The sequence below is a fragment of the Muscardinus avellanarius genome, assembly GCF_963383645.1.
Source record: "Muscardinus avellanarius genome assembly, chromosome: 7".
NCBI lineage: Eukaryota > Metazoa > Chordata > Mammalia > Rodentia > Gliridae > Muscardinus > Muscardinus avellanarius.
Window position 1 is genome coordinate 110,441,580 of NC_137793.1, and position 23,518 is coordinate 110,465,097.

Genomic DNA, 23,518 nt, shown 5'->3' on the forward strand with positions numbered 1-23,518 from the left:
GTGGTTTACTTAGAAAAAAAAACTTATTGCTTGAACATGAGGATTATCTTGTATTTGTTGTTATGAATTTGTTTTAATTATTTTATAATCAGAAAATACTTTGTGTTTTACTCTTTTGAATATAATATTTGCTATACCATCTGGTAATTGTTTAAATTTTGAAATATTTGTGCTTGAAAAGACCTGTTCTCTGCAATGGCATGGTGCGCTGTAAAGTTGTTCAGTGTGTGGTGAGGACTTTCTGGTTTCTCACTGTGTCTTTGTTCTTGTTGTATCACTTACTGAATCCTTATACATGAGATGGGTTTTTTATAGATATTATATATTGGTTTATGTTTTTTGAGCCCAGTCTTTCAGACTGTGCCTTTTAATTGTTTAGTCCATTAAATAGAAGTTCTCTGGCTTAAGCCTGCTCTTTTATTGTTTTATGTTTCTTCTCTTTTTTCTCCTGTGTCCTCTATTCTTTTTTTTTCATAACTCTGTTTTGATTCATCTCTGATTTTGAGTACACATTTCTGTGTAGTTTTTCACTGGGTGTACTAAGCATTACATCATACACTTGCAATTTATCACAGAATACTCTTATTGATATCTGTTTACATTTGCATAAGCCACCTAATAAGTTATTCCATCTACCATATGTTTATCTATTTTTCTTCTTGTTTATCCTGTTTACTTCTTAGTGTAAAGAGGAAATTGTAGTGGGAGGGTTGAATGAAGTCATTAAACCAAGTCCACAGTAATGTTCTTTAGTGTGTGTGTGTTTATAAGGTGGTGTTCTGGAAGGAACTGTAACAGTTTTGGTTTGTTGTAGTATATGTACTTTGCCTCGTTTTTGGCAGTAACTCTTTTTAGAATAAATTAGTATATGTTAAGTTTTGCTATTTCTATGAGCTTTTCTTCCTTAAAATATAACAGTTTTTTTTGTTCATTTTGGGATAATCATAGGTAACTTGTTATGAATTATATATTATATTAGCTTCTAGCAAACAAAATTTACATGTTTAATACTAAAGCATATCTTTATGAAGCCAGTAGAGAAGGTCAAAAAAATGAGTACCAAAGATACCTATGTGCACCAAAAGCTAAGTAAGGTTAATGATGGAAGACATTTCAATTTTGGATTCTTTATATTTTCAATTTAATAAGGGGTTCTGAAACTTTTCTTCACATTTTTAATTAAAACGCTTCAAATAAATTTTCATTGGTCTTTTTTGGGGGATGCTGGCTGTTGAACTCAGAGCCATTCTACCTTTGAGATATATCCCCAACCCTATTTTTTTTTTTTTTAATTTTTAGTTTGATGAGAGTCTTACTACTTGCTGAGACTTTCCTTGAACCAGAGATCCTCCTATCTCGGCCTCCCAAGTACCACGCTCAGTACCACACTCGGCTTTACGCTGTTAAGAGAATGCTTGTATTGATATCCTAGGACAGTGCTCTGAAGTATCATTGTCTTAGTTCTTCATCGTTCATAGATAGGTAGTTGGATAGATAAATATTCTTAGTAGCTTCTAGACTCTATAATAGGTCCAGGAATATGTCATTCCCAGTTTGTGACTAATTTTCATTCAAATAATAGCAATTTAAATTCATGAACTTTTAAAAATATATTTCCTGAAATTCTTGGTCTTGATTTTATTTATTCATTCATTCATTCATTCATTTTTGTTCCAGGTTCTTTCTCTGGAGTTAGGATGTTTACAAAGTGGGTTTATCCCAATTCTTCTTTCTCCTTTTCAGTAGTTGTCCTTTGTCTTTCTTCTATTTATTAGTACTAAACTGTAGTGCATAAATGCTCTTAATTGAAGAGTGACCTTCAGGATCTCATCTTGAAAATCTCTCAAATATGCATATTTGAAATAGTTTTTATGTCTTTTTTGTTTTTAATATTTCTTACCTGATACATTTTCACATTTACATAGATTTACCTTAATTGTTTCATTTTGAGTAAAACCTCTTGAAGTTGTTTTTTTAAAATAGGACTTGCTTAATATTGGCAGTTTAATGTATTTCATGTTAATTATAGTGGTCTTCATATATAATAATAGATATAAAACAAAAGTTTTAAAGCATTAGAAAGATGAGGCGTTATATTTAGAATAGACTATTAGAGATGAATATTTGAGGATTTCAGGTTACCTCAGATTTTCTCTTGTATTTCACTTTTAAAGGTTAAAAATATTAATTTGGTCTCAATTATGTATTATGGACATATAATGACTGTCGATATTGATATTTTAGGTGCTTACTTTCATCCTCCTTCTTAGGTGTATCTTTTACTTTATTTTTGTATGTGTGATACTGGGGATGGAACCCAGGAGCCTTCTACCTCCAAGCTACCCCTGTGATCCTATTTTATTTGGAAATAGGGTCTAAGTTGCTGCGAGCTGGCTTTGACCCTGTGATCTTCCTGTCTCAGCCTTCCCAGTTCTAGGGTTACAGATGTGCCTCACCAAGCCTGGCGTAGGTGTACTTTTTAGAAAGTATTCATGCTAAAGATCTCTCAAAATAAACATTTGTTTAAATAAAGATTTTAGAAGTAAAACCATGAAAGGGCTTTGCTGAATTGGTGTCAGAACCACCAGTATTGTAAATGTCCATGAACCAAAAGGCTTCAGTTATGGTGGGGAAGATGTGAGGTGGCTGTGGACGGCAAAAGTAGCAGAGGGTAGGTTAGCTGCTTGCAATGAGCTGGAGTGGTCTTCATGTTAGCACTGAAAATTAATAGAAGTGGCAGTGGACTAGAGCAGATATTGTGAGTTTCTGCCTTGTCCTGTTAGGATGGGGCATCAAAGGATCCATCAGCTGATCTGCCTTTATTTGAAAGAGTTCCCAGACAGGTAATGTCTTTCTGAGAACAGTGTTTTAGTTGAGGAAGAAATATTGTGTGGGACAGTGTAGTAAGACTGTTTTAGTTAGGGTAGGAATATTGTGTGAAATTTTTTAAGGTGGAGGGAAGTATATTAAGGCTGGTAGATGAGTTGTTAGCGTTTTGTGATGCCAGTCACTCTTCGTCAAACCCCTGGTTTCTCTGGTAATACAATCTCTTTTGCTCTTGCTTTGTGGGTTCCTTTGTCCTTCCAGTTAATCATCCTTTTCTGCCTCTCTCTAACATTGGCTTCCTTGCGGTCCTGTCTTCGCTTTCATGCTTTTTGATTATAGTAGTGATGTTGGGCAGTTTCATTCAATGCCATAGCTTCACCGTTATTACTTATTTTCCTCATAATCTTTCCATATATTATTACTCTGCCTATTTTGTCTTTATCTGCTGTTTTCTACCTGGCAAAGTTCTATTAGTTCTATAAGGCTCCTTGTTATTTTAATTTCAGATATAATTTTGGTTGTCTAGTTATTTACCCTCCAGCCCCCATGTAACTGTTGTTCGCAGTGCTTAACAAATGCTAGGATTGGTAAACATTTGAGTTAGTGAGTTATCAATTAGATTACCAACTGTGCCTTGCTGTCACAGAAGAGAAGATATTAAGTTAATGCTAGTAAACCTTTTTTAAACTGCTTTTTTTCCCCCGTGAGTTATTGAAGAAATAAACAGTCGGGTCCTATTTTTGAGGTAGTCTAACATGGTTGTTAAGAACATGGAGTCTGGAGCAAGAAGCCAACCTTACTGAGTCCCAGCTCTGCTGCTTACTTGCTGAATGATCTTGCACTATCACTCTGCCTTCATGTGCCTGAGTCTCTAATATGCAGTAGTACCTATTTCATGCCTGGCAACTAGTACTATGTAATTACTCTCTTATTAGCCTACATTTTAAAAATGTGTTTAATATGTTTGAATTATAGTAACACAGGCCTTTATACATATTGGTGGTAGAAATTTAAGTTGGTGTAGTAGTTCTGGAAAGCAGTTTTTGTTACATAATGAAGACTTATTACTTTTATTGAATAATTTTTAATCTAATCAAGTCTGGGGTGATCTTTTAATAAAATTTAAATGAGATAAAATCTGAAAACCCCGTTGTTTCAGAATTATTTATAATAGTTTCCAAACAAATCTCAAGTAAGAGAGGAAAATTTAAGTATGTTATTGAATGTATTCAGCAATTAGAATGCTTGAGTCTAATGACGTGGAAAATGGTTATGGTACAGTAGGTGAATATGAAAAATGAAGCATCTTCAGGATTTTTAAAAATCTAGATAAAAACATTAACATGCCTATTTATGGTTGTATTTGAATGGTAGATTTGACCACTGCCAGAGCAATTTTCACTTACAGAGTGGGGTTAGCAACTGACATTCTGGATTTGTAAAATTGCCAAATTAGGTAATATAAAATTTTTGGATAGCTTTTATTTTTAAATCACTTTATTGTAATTGTATTTCTTTCATATGCTTATTATAAAGTAAATTCCTATTGTATTAACCCATTAAATACCAAGTTTTCAGTTCTGTTAATATGTCAATGAAATTAGCATAGGTGTATTAAAATAGGTTGTAAATAATTATTTAGGGCTTGCATTTATTAGTAGTATCAGAATTGTTATAATTACATTTTGTTATATGATTCAATTACATACCATATGTTGTGCTTAAGTTTTTGTAGGTGTTCTATATCTGGGACGAGGGGGTAAAATGGGTTAAATAGGTACAGCATAAATGGCCTCTGCATTTGCAGTTTAATATTGGAATTTAGAGCTGTTGGCTTTTTGTTGTTTGTAATTTTTCATCCCTCTAATTTGCCATATTCCCGGTGTTCTAGAGCTCTCTGCCAAATGTACAGTTAATTTGTGAACATGGTGATGCCAGTGTGGTTTGGTTTAGGCTTTTCTCTCTTTCTTTAATCTGCAGCAGCTGGAACAGATCCAGAAGGAACTCAATGTTTTGGAAGAGGATATTAAAAGAGTGGAAGTAAGGAAAAGAATTTCTCATTTCTCTAGCAATTTTTTAGTTTCATGAAATTATCCCCTTTCTAGTTGCCACATTGTGTTTATTAGCTTGGTTATGAAGAAGTAGCAAATACTCCTCTTAATTTTAATTGAAAGAGTATTTTTATAGAAAAAACTCTTGATGATTAAATGTTATCTTAGTGTTTTATTGCCATAAATTGTCTCAATTATATTGAAAAATCACACTTTTTTAGTGTGTTATGACATTAAAAATGTCAACAAAACTTAGTTATTACCATTAAAAAGATTCGTCAGTTTTCTGTTAGTAAAATTTTTTTGCTTATTTACTCTATGTATTGCTAGATGGTAAAGCTAATGAAAGAGATATATGATAATACGTTATCGACACTGGAAATTCAGTATAATATAGTTCACTTATGGAGTTCATTGGAGATACTTGGGAAGCTCATGGTTATTGTACCGTGACGTTGCTCTCTGCTGTACTGAAGCTTGTTGTATGTTTTGTTTATTCGCATATGGTACATTTGTCTTTTGCTGACATAAAGGATATGGATTCGCTCGGTGGTGGGTGTTTAGTGTCCTGTGTGCACTTCTGATCTGTTATGTTTATGTTACTGTTGGGTTTATGATTGAACTGAGCCTAGATTAATCAGAAATAATTCTACCTGATTGTGCAACGTTAGTGGTAGTTTCAAATTTGCTGTTTTTCTACTAATCAGAATACTACATAAAAAAGGAAGCTAGTTAGTATGATTTGAGGACATGATTTTTGTTAAAATTATTGATCAGGAAGCCTTTTCCTTGGGGTTAATGATCAAAAACACTTTAAATCATTATTAAAGCTAATATTCAAGTAGAGTCTTACTTTTACTGTAGAGAATATTTTTAAAGTAGAGAATGGTAAATCTTGGGGTTTTTTGTACTTAAAGACTTAACCCTGATGACCCAGTTACCTTACTGCACAGTTGTTCTAATGCATATCACTGTGTCATCACTGGGTGGGTGATGTGCTGTTCACACCGTGTGTGTGTCTTCTTTGGAAATATTTACCTTTGTCTTTTTCTGCATTTGGTGGCTTCATTAGTGAGGAACAATACTATTAGGGACTTAACCATGTGTACGCTAAAGAAGGCTTGCCCCTTCATTCTTCAGATTATTTTTACTTTTATAATCTGTAGGGAGGAATTCTTGAGAATTTTGGGTGTTGAGACAAAAAGAGACTTATGAAAACCCAGGAAAAAATGTGTGTGATCTCATACATGGGAACCTGAGACTGGAGGATCACAGGTTTGAAGCAAGTCAGCAATTTAGCAAGGTTCTCAGCAACACCTGAGACCCGCTTTACAAATAAGAGAGAAAGCAGGGCTGGGCTGTAGTTCAGAGGGTGAATGCTTCTGGGTTCAATTCGCAGTATCAAAAAAAAAAAAAAAAAAAAAAGAAGGAGGAGGAGGAAGAGGAGGAGGGGAGGGAGGGAGGGAGGGAAAGAGAGAGAATATACATTGGGTGTGGTGGCATGTGCTTGTAATCCCAGTACTTGGTGGGGGGGGGGGCAAGACAGGAAGAATTGCAAGTTCAAGGCCAGTTTCAACAACCTAAAAAGACTCTGTTTTCCAAAATAAAAAGTGCTGGGGGTGTTGCTTGTAAATAGAATGGCCCTATGTTGAATATCTAGTACCTGACCCCCAGGTCCCACCCAAAAATAAGGAATGAAATGTCTTATCTTTTTTATTTATAGACTGGTATATCTGCTATAACTCAAATAATTATACTTTCAGGAAATGAGCGGCTTATATTCTCCTGTCAGTGAAGATAGTACTGTTCCTCAATTTGAAGCGCCTTCTCCATCACACAGGTACAAAGCTTCATACCTGTAATTGCTTAGGATGTGTTTTACAAAGTGCATATATGGTGTTAGTCATTGAGAGCCTTTTTAATGCAATGTATCAAAGAGAAAGTCCTTTTGGCCATATGTAGAAATGATATTCACATGGCCATCTGTTTGCTTAATGTTTTGGGTTTTCATTCCAGGAATGGTTTAATGAGCAGAATATAATGATATCTTCAAATCACATATGGATTAAAACTTTGGTAAATGTCTGGAAATAATGATAGCTTTAGAAACCTTGTGAATTAAAGTCAGATGACATTCAAAAATCTCAATTTAGAAACAGAAAATGGTCATATTAGGGGGGAAATGTGATTAAAAACTGAAAATTAAGGCCGGGCGTGGTGGCGCATGCTTGTAATCCCTGCGCTTGGGAGGCAGAGACAGGAGGATCGCGCAGGTTTGAAGCCAGCCACGCTGGCTTAAGAGACCCTGTTTCCAAAAATTAAAAAGTATAAAATAGGTCTGGGAGTATAGCCTGGAGGTAAAGGGGCTTCCAGGAACCCCAGTACCACCAAAAAAAAAAAAAAAAAAGAAATGAAAAGTATCCCTAAGTCTTGAATTTTCTTGGTTTCTCTTGCTCAGATTTAAAAATGAGGGTAATAGACATTTCTGTTAGTTTACCTCTCCTTAGTATTTTCTTATAACCTTGTGATTAATTATGTCTTCCTTCCTGTGTGCTCTTATCAGAGCAGGGACTATACCTTGCTCATGACTGTTTCTCTAGCTTCTAGAACAGAGGTTTCTAAACTTGGCTTATCATAATTTCCTTCTCAAGAAATAACAAAAGAACCCAAAACTTGTGCCTTGCTAGAAATCAGCCTTCTTTAAGCAAATAAGCAGAAAGCTTCAGTGACAAACTATATTCTTTTATGTGTGTGTTTTATTCCAGCGCCTTCCAGGGGGCACTATGGTGCACTTTGGGAACATAGGTTCTAGAATAAGATGCTTAGTTTCACCCATGTGTTTCTAAAATGTAAGGAGTGAATAAGATTCTATCTTGCTCCAAAATTATATTTCATGAGGTATATACTATGTAAAGCTTGAACTTTTGTGCTGTGAATTTTTGTGTGGAGTATTCAAAGAGCAATTTTACACAAAGTCCCTTGTTTTTTAATTTACTAGTACATTTAGGATAATAATGGTCCAATGGAAGCTTTATGCACAGATAGTTTTAGGATAATATGTGGTTTATCAGAAATCTAATAACAATAAAGTGGAATGTACAAATCCTCAGAACCTTTAATAGCTCCAGAAAACAATTATGGGTGTAGAATGTATGTGGCAAAAGACATACCGGGGATGTTTAGTTAAGGAACATTTCTTAAAAGTTTAATAATTTTCCCATTTACCAAATTACGTAGAATCCTTGTTGTAGCTGATTCTGTGGTCACTTTAGCTATGTGATTCACCTGATTTCTGCTGTATTTTACTTTCTCTAAAGCATTTTGAATGATAGGACTTTGGGTTATTGTTCTCTTTACCTGGCATTCACTTTCTGATATATGGAATCTTTGACAGCAGAGTATTATAAGTGCATAAAAGGAAGTCAGAACTGTCCTATCACACAAAATTTCACAAACAAACTGATAATTCCTTCATGTCCTGGTCTTTGTTATATGTTTTGCTGAATGTTGGATTTTATGAACATGTGACATATTTACCTAATTGCTCTGTTTATTAAATGTCTCTAATGTGCTAGACACCATTCTTTTGTTGAATTTAGCTGACCACGCACCACCCTTATGGAGCTTACTTTTGGGGTATGTGTGAAGCAGATTGGGGGGACACTGAGGGAGCACATACGTAGTATGGTATAGTACATGGCACATAAATATATGGTACCAGAGGAAGAAACATTGGACGTGCTACGGCTTTGCAAGTGGACTTCCTTTTGTGTGGATAATTAGGCTTCTCCAAGGAGGTGACATTTAAGCCAATACAGGAAGTGGAGAGTAAAAAGGACGCAGAGTCATGGGTTGGTGTAGTGCCGGATCTAGATGATGTAGATTTTAAAGCATTTATTTGGGTTTCCATGTGGAAGATAGAGAAGACACTATTTCACCCCTTTCCACCCTGTGCCATTGGGAACAGAGAAAAGTCAGGAAGCATTGCAGCAGCCCAGAGGAAGGGAGGTGATAGTTTGGATCAGTTTATTGGTAGGGGAGGTAAGAGTAGTTGTATTGTAAAATAAAGTAGCAAATCTTTAAAAAGATGGAAGATTTAATACAGTCTTATGAAAATGTTACAGAATTGCCAAAATTAAAAGTATTGTCAGAGGAAATTTCAACAGTTCTACTGGTTGACAGCTGAAGAAGAGAAAATAGGCAAACATTTTCTTTTAAAGAGTACTTTGATACTTAAACAGTTAATTCAGATACCACTCAGGAATTGAGAGACAGACTTGGGGTAATGATACAGCTCTTGAATACTCTTTTTAAATTGGCCCTTAAAATTAAGATAGAAAATCATTGTGTGAAGAATGTTTTACTATCCATATTAGTTTTTTTTTCTTATTTTTAAGAAAAGCATGTACTTGCAATTATACTTATTTTTCTTTCATAATTATTAATTTTATTATTTAAATAACCAGATAGCTTTTGTTTTTATTCCTCACTAAAGGTTTGGTCTCTCTTTTTAGCAGGACTACTTTAAAAAGTCTTTTTCTAGATTCATTTACATTTCTATAATAAGGACCTTCTTTATATGTAAGGTATTGAATTCCTTCTCTTATGGGAAAACACCCTCAATTTCTCAAATTTTATTAGGGTAAAAAAAGATAAAAATGTTTATTGTAAAAACAGGAAGAATATAAAAATGTCAATGTCTACTTAATTGCGGTATATGTGTTATACAGGTGCTAAAGTTTTCAGTTGTTGGTAGTTTTTATAGGCTAATTTGTTTGGAAATAAGAGAAAAGACATGATGAGATTGAGGAAAAAAGAGATAGTCTGGACTTTGAAAGGTTTCTCCAGGGTCAGGTAAGGTAATGTATAGAAGATAAAACTAAATAAAAAGAACCAATTCAGAAAGCGGATTATGTTTGACTGTGTTTGATCAGGGTAGAAGAAACTAATAGATATACCTAGTATATACATTTTGTGTTATAAAAGGTTACTGCTAGCTTACATTTATTCCATTCCTTTGATAATTTTATATCAGGTTTTATCATAATACTTTGAAGCCAGAAACAATCTAGAGATACCTAGTCCCGTTATAGTAATTATAAGGATTATAAGGTAATTGTCTAGAAACATATAACTTTCTTTTTTCTTTTTTTTTTTTTTTTTTTTTTGTAGAACTGGGGATTGAACCCAGGGGCATTCTATATCCGAGGTACACACTCGGCCCTCTTTTTTGTTTTTTATTTTGAAAAAAGGTCTTCCTAAGTTGCAGAATGCCTCACTAAATAATTGAGGCTGGCCTCCAACTACTTGAGATCCTCCTGTCTTAGCCTCCCAAGTACTGGGAATACAGGTGTGCACCACCACACCCAGTGAGGACATAGCTTTCGAGTGGCCTAACAGGGTCTGTTATTCATAGCTTTTGACTGCATGTTTATGCTCTTTTTCCATACTGTAAATCCTATTTTTCAGCTGGGGTGGTGGCACAAGCTTATAATTCCAATACTTGAGAAGCTGAGTCAGGAAGATCACAGGTTTGCAGTCAGCCTCAGCTACTTAATGAGGCCCTCTGCAATTTAGTGAGACCTTGTTTAAAAAAATAAAGGATAGGAGTGGAGGTGTAGCCTAAAGATAGAATGCCCCTGGAGGGTTCAATCACCAGTACAACTAAATAAAAAATAAGTAAATCCTCTTTTTTTGAGGTGCCAAACAATTTATTAAGTATTTGAAAATGAAATAGATACAGATGAATCTGTGTAGATGCCTGTCCTGTGATTATTCCCAGTTGCCATTCTTGGTGTGTATGTTTGAGGTGGCGGGCGAAGGGATAAATTGCTTAATTATTTGCTGATTTTGTTTATGGGTTTATATCTGATGTTTCATTAAAGAATTGACCGTTAATGTTTTCTTTGCTTAGAAATTAGGTATATTGGGTTTATATATGATGCGTTTTTGCTGCTAAAATAATATGAATACTGAGATCACATTTTTCTTTCTTCATTTTGCAGTAGTATTATTGATTCCACAGAATACAGCCAGCCTCCAGGTTTCAGTGGCAGTTCGCAGGTAAACAACACATTTACCAGTATGTTTTCGTGGTATGATGCTGAATCACTTAAGTTGTAGGATCCTCAATTGCTGTTCTCAGTACCACGGCTTCGTGTAGGACTTGAGTAACTCTGCTCTGTAATGGCAAAGTCAGGTACCTACCCACTCGGCAATGATGAGGTTTGAAAAAGAATGTCTTAGCTCACTAATACCATCACACCTTGAATGGAAGAAAATTTTTAAATGAAAATTATGAAAAATCGGGACATTGTCAGAGATATGAAAGTTACCGTATATTAATTAATTACCTTCAGTGTGTTGAAACAAAGCATTTTGTGGTATGTGGGGTTTGGGCTTCAGTAAGGCCAGCCTCACTCTTCCATTTGATTGTATTATCTTTACTCACTTTCTTCATCTTTAATTTGGTGATGCTGATAATTGTCAAACCTGTTTTGTAAGGTCTGACATGGCTTTTAAGCTTTCTATTGTATGTGTGGTACTAAGGATTGAACCCAGGATCACATCCACTGAGCTATGCACCCAGCCCAGTTTTGTTTTGGTTTCTTTCTGTTTGTTTTTTAATTTTTTGTTTTGAAACCTAGACTTGCTTAGTTGCTACTTGCTGATGCTGTCCTCAAACCTGTCATCCTCCTGTCTCATTATAGTGGCATTATAGGTGCGCATCACTATACCTGGCTTAACATTTTGTTGAAATAATTTCTGATTTAGGGAAAAGTGACAAGACTACTAAAGAGATTTCTTTATATAAATATTGTAGGTTGTCCAAGTGCTACCATTTCAGCATATTGATTTTATCATTCTCATTAATTTGTATATGCATGTTTTTTCCTCAATTATTAAGGTACAGAGATTGATTCTTTTAATATTTGCTTAAAAACAAGGAGTTTGTCATATGTGATTACAATATAATTTTTTAAATTAAGAAGTTAACATTAATACAGGGGTATCGTTTAATCTCTCTAGATCTAGTTGTACTGGTGATTGAACCCTCCAGGGGCATATCTCTTTAGGCTACACCTCCACTCCTATCCTTTATTTTTTAAACAAGGTCTCACTAAATTGCAGAGGGCCTCATTAAGTAGCTGAGGCTGACTGCAAACCTGTGATCTTCCTGACTCAGCTTCTCAAGTATTGGAAAAATCATATTTTATGATTTGTCTTAATGAAAGAAAAATATGTCTTTACAATGAAAGAAAAAAGGATATGAAGTGTTTTTCATGCACATTCAGAAGTATATTTATGTGAAAATTAGTGCGGTTTTATTAAAGTGAAAATTAAGTTCTTTGGATCACATAACTTTTTTTGCGTTTCTTTCCCTAAAAATTACATGACCTTTTTTATTATTTTATAGGTCTTTCCCTTTTTTATGACTATTCTGTATATTTATTTATCTTCATGTTCAGGCTTGCTTGTGGCCTTTTTTTTAATAGTAAGTTTATAGATTGGTTTGTATTTCTTTCTAGCCATTAAAACATCAGATATGTGTCTAAGACATAATGGGATATAACTGAAGGGATTTTAAAGCCTTAAATTGAAATATACTATAAGAACTTGATAGGAAAGCAGTCTCTTGAGTTGAGAATGTAGCTTAACATAGATAGACCTTGATACTTTTAATTTGAGCATAATTTCCCAGGACATATTATTAGACAACACCATTCTGTGACTTTGATTTAGTGAGACCAAAAAAGATATCCCACAAACTTGTTTAAGCACATTAAAAAATAAAGTCACTGTTCAAGTCACAAAACTGTTTCAAACGTACTTCAGTCCTGACTAAAACGAGTGCTTGCCGCTTCTCTGCCAGTTGTACTTGTAGCCTCATGTTGGTCTTTGTCCTTCTAAGTAGGACTTAGTACTATCTCCATCATAGAAGTCGTCCCATATGATAGTATCCAGTCCAGAGCAAAGCGCTCCTTCCTTGAACATTATCCCAGATTATACATTGCATTTTTCTAGCACCTTCTTACTTATTAGCCTTATTGTGCAATCTTTTTCAGTCACCAATAAATCAGACTTGTTCAGTTATATTAGGATTTTTGGTCTTTGGTTAGTTGGAGGGCGTTGAAAAATTCTAGAGAAAGGAACAGAAAATGTTTTTACTAGTAACATCGTATAACATTATTTTAGAAGTCCTAGCATATTTCATGAATTCATAAGAAAGTAAAAATTGAACCTAGAGGAAAAATAAAAATATAAAAGTGCAGATAGTCCTCAATGTGGTGACTGAACTTTTTTTTTTTACTTTATATTAATGCTAAATCATTTTACATTCAGTAGAAACTGTGATTTGAAATGATCTTTTCCTGTCCTAGCCATAGTACGGTACTCTCCTGTGATCAGTAGGGTAATGTAGTACTGAGCTATGATGTGCAGCGGGTTATCAGAACGTAGCCCACAGTAGAACGTAGCCCCTCGTAACTCAAGGAGCGTGTGTGTGTTGTGTGTGTGTGTGTGTGTGTGTGTGTGTGTGTGTGTGTGTGTATGTGTTGCTGGACATTGAACCCAGGGCTGTTCTACTTCAAGGTATACCCATAGCCCTATTTTATTTTATTTTATTTTATTTTATTTTATTTTATTTTATTTTTGTGGTACTGGGAATGGAACCCAGTACCACAAACAAGGTCTCACTAAATTGCAGAGGGCTTCACTAAGTAGCTGAGGCTGTCTGCGAACTGCCATCCCCCTGTCTCAGCCTCCTACATGCTGGAATGACAATCATGTGCCACCACGCCCAGCTAATTTTTTATTTTGAAATAGATTTTTGCAGTTTTACCATGCTCTGACCTCAAACCTGTGAGTCTCCTATGTCAGTCTACCAAGTACTGGCATGCACCACTGTGCTTGGTTTTAACATAAAAACAAGTGCGTGCGCCCACTTGCATGTGTGCACACACACACATACACACTTATTAGTATGTAGTGACAGAGATGTCTGGTTTGATATAAGTTACTCTGAAATCATATGATCTTCCCAGTATCTCATCAGTAAGAAACCCCACTGATTCATTGTTGTCCTTATTGATTTAAAAAGCTTTTGAGGAGGAGATGCTGAATCTATGAGTACTGTTGCAAAGTAAATGCAGTCCTGAGGCTTGAATAGCCTGCGTTTCCCAGGAGAACCCAGCCGTCACAACCTGCTGGCTGCTGAGGAGCAGCCCTGCTCCTTTTGCGTGGAGGGGACTGAGTGCCTCGCCTTCATTGCTAGCTGCACTTTGTATAAAAGGTGCAAAAGGGATTGAAACAGAGGAATAGTTAAAAGAAATATCTGGCAAGTTCAAGCTAAAAAATATAACAAAAACTAAAGAAGTACAGAACAGAACTCCAGAATAAAACAGAAAGATAGCTTTCGCATTAATAAAAGCTGTGCCCTCCAGAAGTAGCAGTAATGCAGTCATCCCTCAGGACTGGCAGAGGTTATTCCCTCTCCTGCTATGATAAAGTTTGTGGATGTTCAGGTCCCTAGTGAAGTGGTATCTTTGCATATAGCCTTGCACATCCTCCTGTATACGTTTAAACATCTTTAGATTTTTAGAAAAATGCTGTGCAAATAGTTTTTCAGTGTATGTAGTATATTTTTAGGGAATTAAGGCAAGCAAAAAGTCTACATGGTAAGTACAGGTGCAGTTTTTGGGGAATATTTTCTAAATGCAAGTGTAGAATTCATTAGCATGCAAGGCATATTATTAAGGATTGGTATTTGTATTATGTTAGGAATAAAATAATTTAGCTATATTTATTTGACAGTTACTTTTTATAAGTACTTCTCATGTATTAATTAATTTTTAGAACTGTCCTGTAAGCATTATTCTTTATTGAGATGAAAACTGGTACACAGAGATGTAGGTGGGCCGAGGTAATCCATCTAGGAAGAGGCAGAGCTGTGGCTTTCTGTTTGTACTTATGCATTGTGACTGTGCACCACAGCGAGAGCTAGTGATAGAGACAGAGTGCACACGTGGCTTGATGTGTTGCCTTCTGCATCCCACGCCGCCACCCTTTGTCCCCGTGCACGCAGTGAGATTGATAGTGATACCATCCAAGTGACATGACTGGTATTTTACCTGTTTTCATCCCTGATCCTTTTTCCTGTCCTCACCTCTCTCCCCCAAGCCCCTTTCACTATTTTACTGATAGACAAAAATTCCTGCTGTAACCAATTTCCAAACTAGTTGGAAAGATACTAATAGTAAATAACAACAACAATAAAACTTTTGAATAAAGAGAAACTGAGACAGCCAGCCATCTTATTGTCTTTGGGAGAGGGAACAAGTAAGTTAGCCTTGAGATAAGACCTTCTCTGACATAGTCCAAAAGTCCAGTTGGCAGAGAAGCCTGAATAGAGTAGATGATAAGGTAAAAGACATGAGTTTTTTATTTTAATATTATTTGATCTACTTTATATACCTAGCATATATTTTTACTTCTTTAGCTAAAATTTTATACTGTTTATTTTGTGGGGGTTTTTTTAGGGCTAGAGGGAACTGGGGATTAAACCCAGCAGCATTCTACCTCTGATATACAGTCCCCATTATTATTATTTTTTTTTTTTTTTAAACAGAGTCTTACTAAGGTGCAGAGGATTGCTTAGTTCCTGAGGCTGGGCTCAAACCTGTGACACTCCTGTCTCAGTCTCAGATGTGAACCACAATGCTAGGCTAGGCTGTTTATTTTAGATCTTTTTTATTTTTATTTTTGGAGGTACTGGGAATTGAACGTAGGGCATTGTGCTTGCTATGGAAACAATGTGCCACTGAGGCATACCCCAGCCTTTTTCATTTTTTTTATTTTTAGACAGTCTTGCTAAGTTGCCCAGGCTGGCCTCCAGTTCACAATCCTCCTGATAGAATTCAAGGTGGAATTATAAATGTGTCCATCACCTTTCCTGTCTTACATCTTGTTTTATAAATATTTAAAGCTATAATTTTCTCCTTTAACCACTATTTTAGTTGTATTCTGTGAATTTTGGTGTGTTTGTTTTATTATCCTAGAGATGGAAATTTTTTCTAATTTCCTAACTTGTCTATTTTATCTTTGATCCATGTGTAATGCAGAAATGTCCTTTATGATTTCCAATTTTTTAATTGCCCTGTGATTTGAAAGCATACTTTTTATTCTTTCAGTCTTTTTAAGTTTATTGCTGGGCGTGGTGGTACACACCTGTAATCCCAGTACTTGGGAGCCTGAGACAGGAAGATCGCAGGTTCTTGGCCAGTCTCAGCAACTCAGTGAGTCTGTCTGCAACTAGTTAGTCATACCCTGTGTCAAAATAAAATAGGGCTAGGTGTGTAGCTCAGAGGGAGAATGCCGCTGGCTTCAACCCCCAGTACCACAAAAAAATTGGAGAAATTTATTGAGTCATTTAATTTTCTGCATATCGTGAATAAACTGTACATTTGAAAATGGTTTTTGCTTGTTCTTTTGGGTGTGTGTGCGTGTGTGTTGTGTGTGTTGGGTCAGAGTGGTGGGTAGTTTGTTCAGATCACCTATCTAATGCTTTTAGTTTCTCAGAGGATAGTAAGATTTCCTGCTGTTGCTGCCTAAGTGTTTCTCCCTTTACTTCTGCTGACTTTTGCTTTTTGTATTTTGAAGCTCTTATCAGAACACTTCATGAACGTTGATAATTGCTGTATGTTATGTGATGTTTGTCAAATTATTTCTTTATCTTTGGGAATACTGTACTCTGTGTTCTGTGTGATATTAATACAGTCACATCAGCCTTCTTACTTTAGTTCTTTACACAGTGTATCTTTTTCCGTCACTAACTTTCATTCTAATCATGGTCTGTACATTAATGTATTTCTTATAGACATCAAATATTGTAGGTCTTTTAGTTCTCTCTTTTGTAGTCCATTCTGATAACCTTTTTACTTATAGTGTTTGTCCATCAATATTTCTTGTAATTATTGATATTACTGCTTCCTTCCTTCCTTCCTTCCTTCCTTCCTTCCTTCCTTCCTTTCTTCCTTCCTTCCTTCCTTTTCCTTCCTTCCTTTTTGCCGGTCTGGGGATGGAACCCAGGGGCATTTGACCTCCGAGCTACACCCCCTGCCCTATTTTTTATTCTTTATTTTGAAACAGGGTCTCATTAAGTTGCAGAGGGCTTCATTAAGTAGCTGAGACTGTCCACGAACCGCGATCCTCCTGTCTCAGCCTCCCCAAAGCTGGGATTACAAGCATGCGCCACCACGCCGGGCTTGTTCTTTTCTTTTAATTTTGTTTTCTTTTTATTTTCTTTTCTTCTTTTCCTTGTTCTCTTCTTGCCTTCTTTTCTATTATGTGGATGTGTTTTGTAATTCAGTTTTAATGTATTTATTAGCTTTTTCGGTACACCTTCCTCTTGTTGTTTTTCAAGCTGCACTTACAGTTTGCTTCCTTAACTCATCCAGCCCACTTGGCATTGCTCACCTTATCTTTGCAAGTCTACTCATCCTCCCACTCCTTACTCCTTTAAGGTGCAGTTGTCATTTGTAGCACATCTGCATGAATTCTAAGTCCTGGAAAGGAATGTGGTGTTTTGTGAATTAGTCATACACATTATAAAGAAATTAAGAGCAAAAGACAATTATTTGTATTTATCCAGGCATTTGCCATTTCTCTTGTTATTCATTCTTCCCTGATGACCCGTATTTTCCTCTGGTTTCCTGTTAGGATAGCAACTAATTTAGCCTCAGATTACCCATTCGTACAAATAATTCCTCTTGAGACTGCCTGTACTTTTATGTGCAGGTAAAGTGTTTGGTGCCTACTTTTTATTTCACCAGGGGGTAATAATGAAAGTTATATATGCAAGGATTCAGACTTGATGTGGTTAATTTTATGACCTTTTTAAGGACATCTGTTAGTGAAACTGACCTTTGTAAGTGTACCAATATATGCTTTTTCTTTATGAATAGTGGTCAAGAATGCAGCATCTGCTAGTAGCATTTGCCACCATTGCCTTGATTCATGCCAAGAGGCCAACACTTTTATACGGACCTTTGCTTCTGCATATAAGCACTAACCATAAGCACAAAGAAAATGGCACATAGCATCTTACTATTTCTATGAGTACCGTTTTGATGTTACAAATATCATTGAAAACGTCTCAGAGACTCTCCAGTAATATAGAGTCACACCTTGAGGACCATGTTGTGACAGCCATTGTTCTAAATTATGCAGCTTTTTCCTGTAAAGCTAGTCTTTCTTTTAATATGCTTTTATTGATGCATTCTAATCTTACATCAAAAACTGGTCTTTAAATCTGTCTCTTGGTCATCATGTATGCATGACAATTAATTTGTCTTAGTACTTTGCACTTGGTCCTTGAATTTCTAAAGATTACTTACTGGATAAATAGTGATAGTTCTTCATTCTCTGCTAACTTAATGAATTTAATTTGCAAAAGGGTATTTCTGTGTTGGAAATTTTTTGAAATTTTGAATGGATTTGAAAGAGGTTACACTAGGGTTTTGAGTAATATAAGGAAAGTTAAATATAACAATTGACAGAGTAATTGTGAAGATGAATTTGCTATAAAACTTTAGTTTGAAATCTGAAAAAATTTTCATCAAATATCTTTTCAATAAAGTTGTCTCCTTGAACCAGCACCTCCTCTCAGCTCACCTAGCTTTGCTGTGGTAAACTTTTGTTGTTTTTCCATTCATCTTTTGAAGATCTCGTTGTTTTTATACTTTTGGCTGCTGTTTGATATTAAGTATGAAATATAATACTGAGTTTGGGTGCTTTTTCATTTTTAGTTTAATTGCAATCATTGAGAATCAACATTTTGCTAATGTGTGTTTTTCCTAACTTATGGGTTTACATTAAATAGTATTTTGTACAGTCATCGTGTTTAATTTGCTCTATTGTCTTAATACTATGCCTGTTAACTTTCTGGCATTTATTATTATTTTTTTACTTTCTCCTATGACCAAATGAGATATTTTTATGATTTCATTTGTGCCATAGTGAAATTTGTCTTCAGTTTAATAAGTATGGCTTATTTTTAAGAGCCAATCTAGATAGGTTAACATAGTTGATTAATATTTCCTTTATATCTCTCCGTGGGTTTTAGAGTTTATCCAGAGACTATATTCTGTCGGATAATTGGCCTTCTGGACTATCTACAACCAATTTGTATTCGCAAATCATGTATCTCTGCATAGTTAACACATTTCTGTCATTTTATATTAATGTTATTTGTGAATTTTTATGTGTTATGTGATAATGAGCCAAGTGTTCCATATTTATCAGCAATTATGAATCATCCTAATTTTGGATGGATTTGAAAGGAATTGCATTATCTAGAGTTGTTGGTAAACACAAGAAAAGTTAAATGTAAAAATTGGCAAAATAATTGTGAAGAATTTGCTATAAAAACTCTAATTTAAATGATGTAGTTTTTACTAGTTCTTATATTTGTTCACATTGTCAAACTATGAAATTTTTTTCCCTTTGAAATGATCACTCTTAAAAAGGCTACATTCCTCTTAGAATTAAGAAAAACGTATATAGGAATATGTTTCATGAATATGTAAAATAGAAGTAAAATTACAATGAAACTTTTAAACTCAGCTTCTGTTAATAGAATATTAACAATATAGATTGCGCATGTACTCCTAACAAATTGTCACCCCTTTCTTCTTTCCAAAGATAACCATTTTTAAAAAGTATCTCTGACATACACAGATACACACATACACAGATACACACATACACAGATACACACACACACAGATACACACATACACACATACACAGATACACACACAGTATTGTTTGTTTTAGCTAAATTTGAATTTTATGGAAGTAGTATCCTAGTAAGTAGTTTTATTCCTGATATCTATAGCTATAGTTGATTCATTTTCATTGCTTTATTATATTCCAATGTGTTAATATACTATGATTTATTAGTTGCCCAATCTGCATACATTTGATATGCTTCTATATTTTTGTCATTTTTACTGTTGAAGCCATATTTATACCTTTCTTCTCATAAATAGACACAAGAGTTCCTCTATGTGCTTGTTAGAGGAAATGAAGTTTATTTGATATAAAAAATTATATTTTGAGTTAATATCAAATTATTTTCTAAAATGTTTTTGTCCTTTTAAGACTCCTACCACATATAGGTATAAATATTCTAGTTACTATACAATCTTGCCAATTATTAGTACTGTCAGACTTATAAATGATGGTCACTTTAAGAGTAATAAATGGCATATAATCATGATTTTTTTTTTTTTTTTTTGCGGGTCTGGGGATGGAACCCAGGGGCATTCGACCTTTGAGCTACACCCCCTGCCCTATTTTTTATTCTTTATTTTGAAACAAGGTCTCACTGCGTTGCAGAGGGCCTCACTAAGTAGCTGAGGCTGTCCACGAACTGCTATCCTCCAGTCTCAGCCTCCTGAATGCTGGGATTACAAGTGTGTGCCATCATGCCTGGCATATAATCATGATTTTAATTTATATTTTTCTGTTACTGAAAGGCCAGCACCTTTCTTAGGTTTATTGTTCATTTATGTGTTATCTAGTGTGGAATGACGTTTTGAGCTGGGTGTGGTGGCACATGCCTGTATTCCCAGTACTTGGGAAGCTGAAACAGGAGAATCACAGGTTCATGCAATGTCAAGAATTCAGTAAGGGCCCCAGCAACTTAATGAGACCTTTTTTCAAAATACAAAATGAAATAGGGATGGGAATGTAACTGAGACGTAGAACACCCCTGAATTCAGTCCCCAGTACAGCAAGAAGGCATTTTGTACCTTCCGAGTGTGTGTGTGTGTGTGTGTGTGTGTGTGTGTGTGTGTCTGTCTGTCTGTCTGTCTGTCTGTCTTTTTCATATTTACATATCAGAACTTATTTTACAAAAAGAAGTGAATGAAATACTGTTAAACTGAAGCTCTTGAGAGTAAGGGATTTCTGAAATAAAAGACTTTATTGAGCCAATATAGATGTTTGCCAAATGAAAATAAGGTGCATAAATTCCAACAGCAAGGCTGGTAGCAGTTGCAGAATGTCTGCTGGGCCAGAGCTAAGAAAACTTCACAATGACAAAGTGGGGGAAGCAGGCATCAGTGTTTGCCTTGGAATCGGCATTGCAGAGGAAGCTGTTGCTTCGGTGGTGGCCTTGTGAGCAGTGTGATGGTGCCTCAGAGTGGAATAGAGTCAAGGAAGTGCACATCTTTGATTCTTAGAAGTTTCTTTCTTCTTGTCCTACATTTTTCTTTTTTCTTGTTTTCTTCTTCTTTTCTTTGTTGGTACTGAGAATTGAACCCAGGGTATTCTGCCTTCGTACTATACCCCAACTCTTTTTTATTTGTTTGTTTGGTTTTGAAAAGGTCTTGATAAGTTGGTGAGGGCCTGATAAATTGCAAGCCTGGCCTTGGAACTGCTATTCCTCTGCTTTTCAAACAACTATTTGAAAAGCTAGTTGATGAGCAGGTGGGGAACTCTTAGAGTTTATCTTGCTGGCAGGCTGAGTTGGGGGCGGTTTATGTGGGGCACAGTTGATAAATGCCACGGGCAAGCCTTGTTAGAGGGAGCTTTTGGTCAGAGGGTGCGCAGGCATCTCAGCGGCCTAGTTGGGAGGTGCTCTTAAGGTCCACACACCTCAGGAATACCTGTGGGAACTTAAATGGAGTGCAGAATGTAATCATATATATGGTGAAATTCCATGTGACAACATAATTATAATGTTAGTGTTAATAACTATGAACTCTAAATTGTGGTTTCCATCCAATTTAATGCACCTGTGCTGATTTGTTGAAATATTCAATTTGGGACTTAACTGGGCTAATCTTTTTACTCTTCTCCTGGGACTTTGGTCATATTTCAAACAATTATACTATCTTTTGTGGCTTTTATTCATTTTTTTACTTTCATTCTGTGTATTTTCCATTAATACCAGTTTGCATATTCTGTTTTCAGTTTCCATTTGTGATGGCTCCAGGCTTAATTTTCTAAATCTCTCATGAAATACTTATTTTTGTTTTGATATCTGTCACCAAATAGCTGTGGTCCTGTCCTCTGTTGTCTCCTCTGCCTTTGTTATATTTTGTAGTGAGTTCAGCTTCTTGTCCATGGAAGTTATCTTTCTTGTGAATCAAGCAATGCTTCCCATCTGGTTTTACTAGAGCAAAGCTGTCCTATGGAGTGCACTGGAGTCTGTGGTATTTCTTAACTTATGCGTCTGACATGATGATAGGAAGTTATTGGTGCATTTGTATCATCTCAGTGGTGTTTTGTGCCTCAGTCATGGTGGGTGATCATTTAAGACATGCTACAAGGAATAGACAGGATCATGAGCCTTTGAGACATGGTTTTCCTTTTCTTTTTCTTTTTTCTTTTTGTTTTTTATGATTTTTGTTGTTGTTGTTGTTGTTTGATTTTTGTGGGAATGGGGATTGAACCCAGGGCATTGCACATCCTTGGCAAGTACTCTACCACTAAGCTATGTCCCCACTCATTTTTATTTTTATTTTTATTTTTATTTTTATTTTTATTTTTATTTTGAAGCAAGGTTTTGCTGAGTTGCACAGGAAAGCCTGAAATTTGTTTTTTGCTCCTTCTGCCTTATGCTTCCAAGTAGCTCAGATTACAGGCTTGCACCACCTTATAGGACTTAGATGCCAATGTATTTCAAGTTTGTTGTCTTTGTGTCTCTCTGATTTTATGATTCTGATCTTCTGATGAATATGTCAAACTTCACATATTTATTGCTTCTTAATTTACTAATCAGTATTAAGTAGATATTCCCAAAAAACTTTTATAATTAAAAGGGTGAAAGGCTATACTATAGAGATTATATAAAGGTAATATATAGGTAATATAGAGGGAAAGTTCTTACTTTTCTATTTGATAATTATTTCCTAACAACTTTTATATTAAAATTCCCCAAATTCTGTATATTAGAATGGCATTATAATGGATTTTATTTTACTCTAATTTGAAGAATTAAAAGATATTTCTAATTTTAGTCTTGTAAAAGTGGTGTTTCAAGATTTTATTTTAAATCATTTTTGTCTTTTAATCATTCTTTGAATGAATTTCCTATTTTTACTTTAAAAGGAAAATTGGAAAAAATGATTGGAGAAGTATGATTTTTCACCACTTTTCATCATTTATTGTGATGAAGTTTTGAAAATAAATGTGTAAGCATTTGGGTATTCTGTGTGAGTGTATGGTTTTATTCTGAGTTACAAGTCTCTCTTTATTATCACCTTAGACAAAGAAACAGCCTTGGTATAACAGCACGTTAGCATCAAGACGAAAACGGCTCACTGCTCATTTTGAAGACTTAGAGCAGTGTTATTTTTCTACAAGGATGTCTCGTATCTCAGGTACATGCTTAGGATTTAAGATACCTCAAATTCATATTTCAGGTCCACTTTTAGGACTTTTATGCTGTACTTATGAAAAGTCCTAGTTGCAAAGCACAGTGTTTATCTTTGACATGGGCTGTCAGAATACTTGAAGGTACTTAGAGGGAGATTCTAGTGGGAGCTTTTATTGTCTATTTGGGAGATTTTAACCTTGATATAGCAAGCTATATAAAGTTAAAAAGTGATCAGTGAACATGTAGCTAGCAA

General features: G+C 35.2%; 1 protein-coding gene across 1 annotated transcript in view; it reads left to right on the top strand.

Annotated features, from left to right (window-relative positions):
- Window positions 1-23,518, top strand: part of COP1 (COP1 E3 ubiquitin ligase) — a gene marked incomplete at both ends in the record, with an annotated part of 138,854 nt that overhangs the window by 41,428 nt on the left and 73,908 nt on the right. The window contains 4 exons of the mRNA XM_080698776.1: window positions 4,807-4,866; window positions 6,641-6,717; window positions 10,883-10,940; window positions 23,155-23,269. Of these exons, the coding sequence (XP_080554902.1) occupies window positions 4,807-4,866; window positions 6,641-6,717; window positions 10,883-10,940; window positions 23,155-23,269 (310 nt within the window). The remainder of the gene's footprint in view (window positions 1-4,806; window positions 4,867-6,640; window positions 6,718-10,882; window positions 10,941-23,154; window positions 23,270-23,518) is intronic.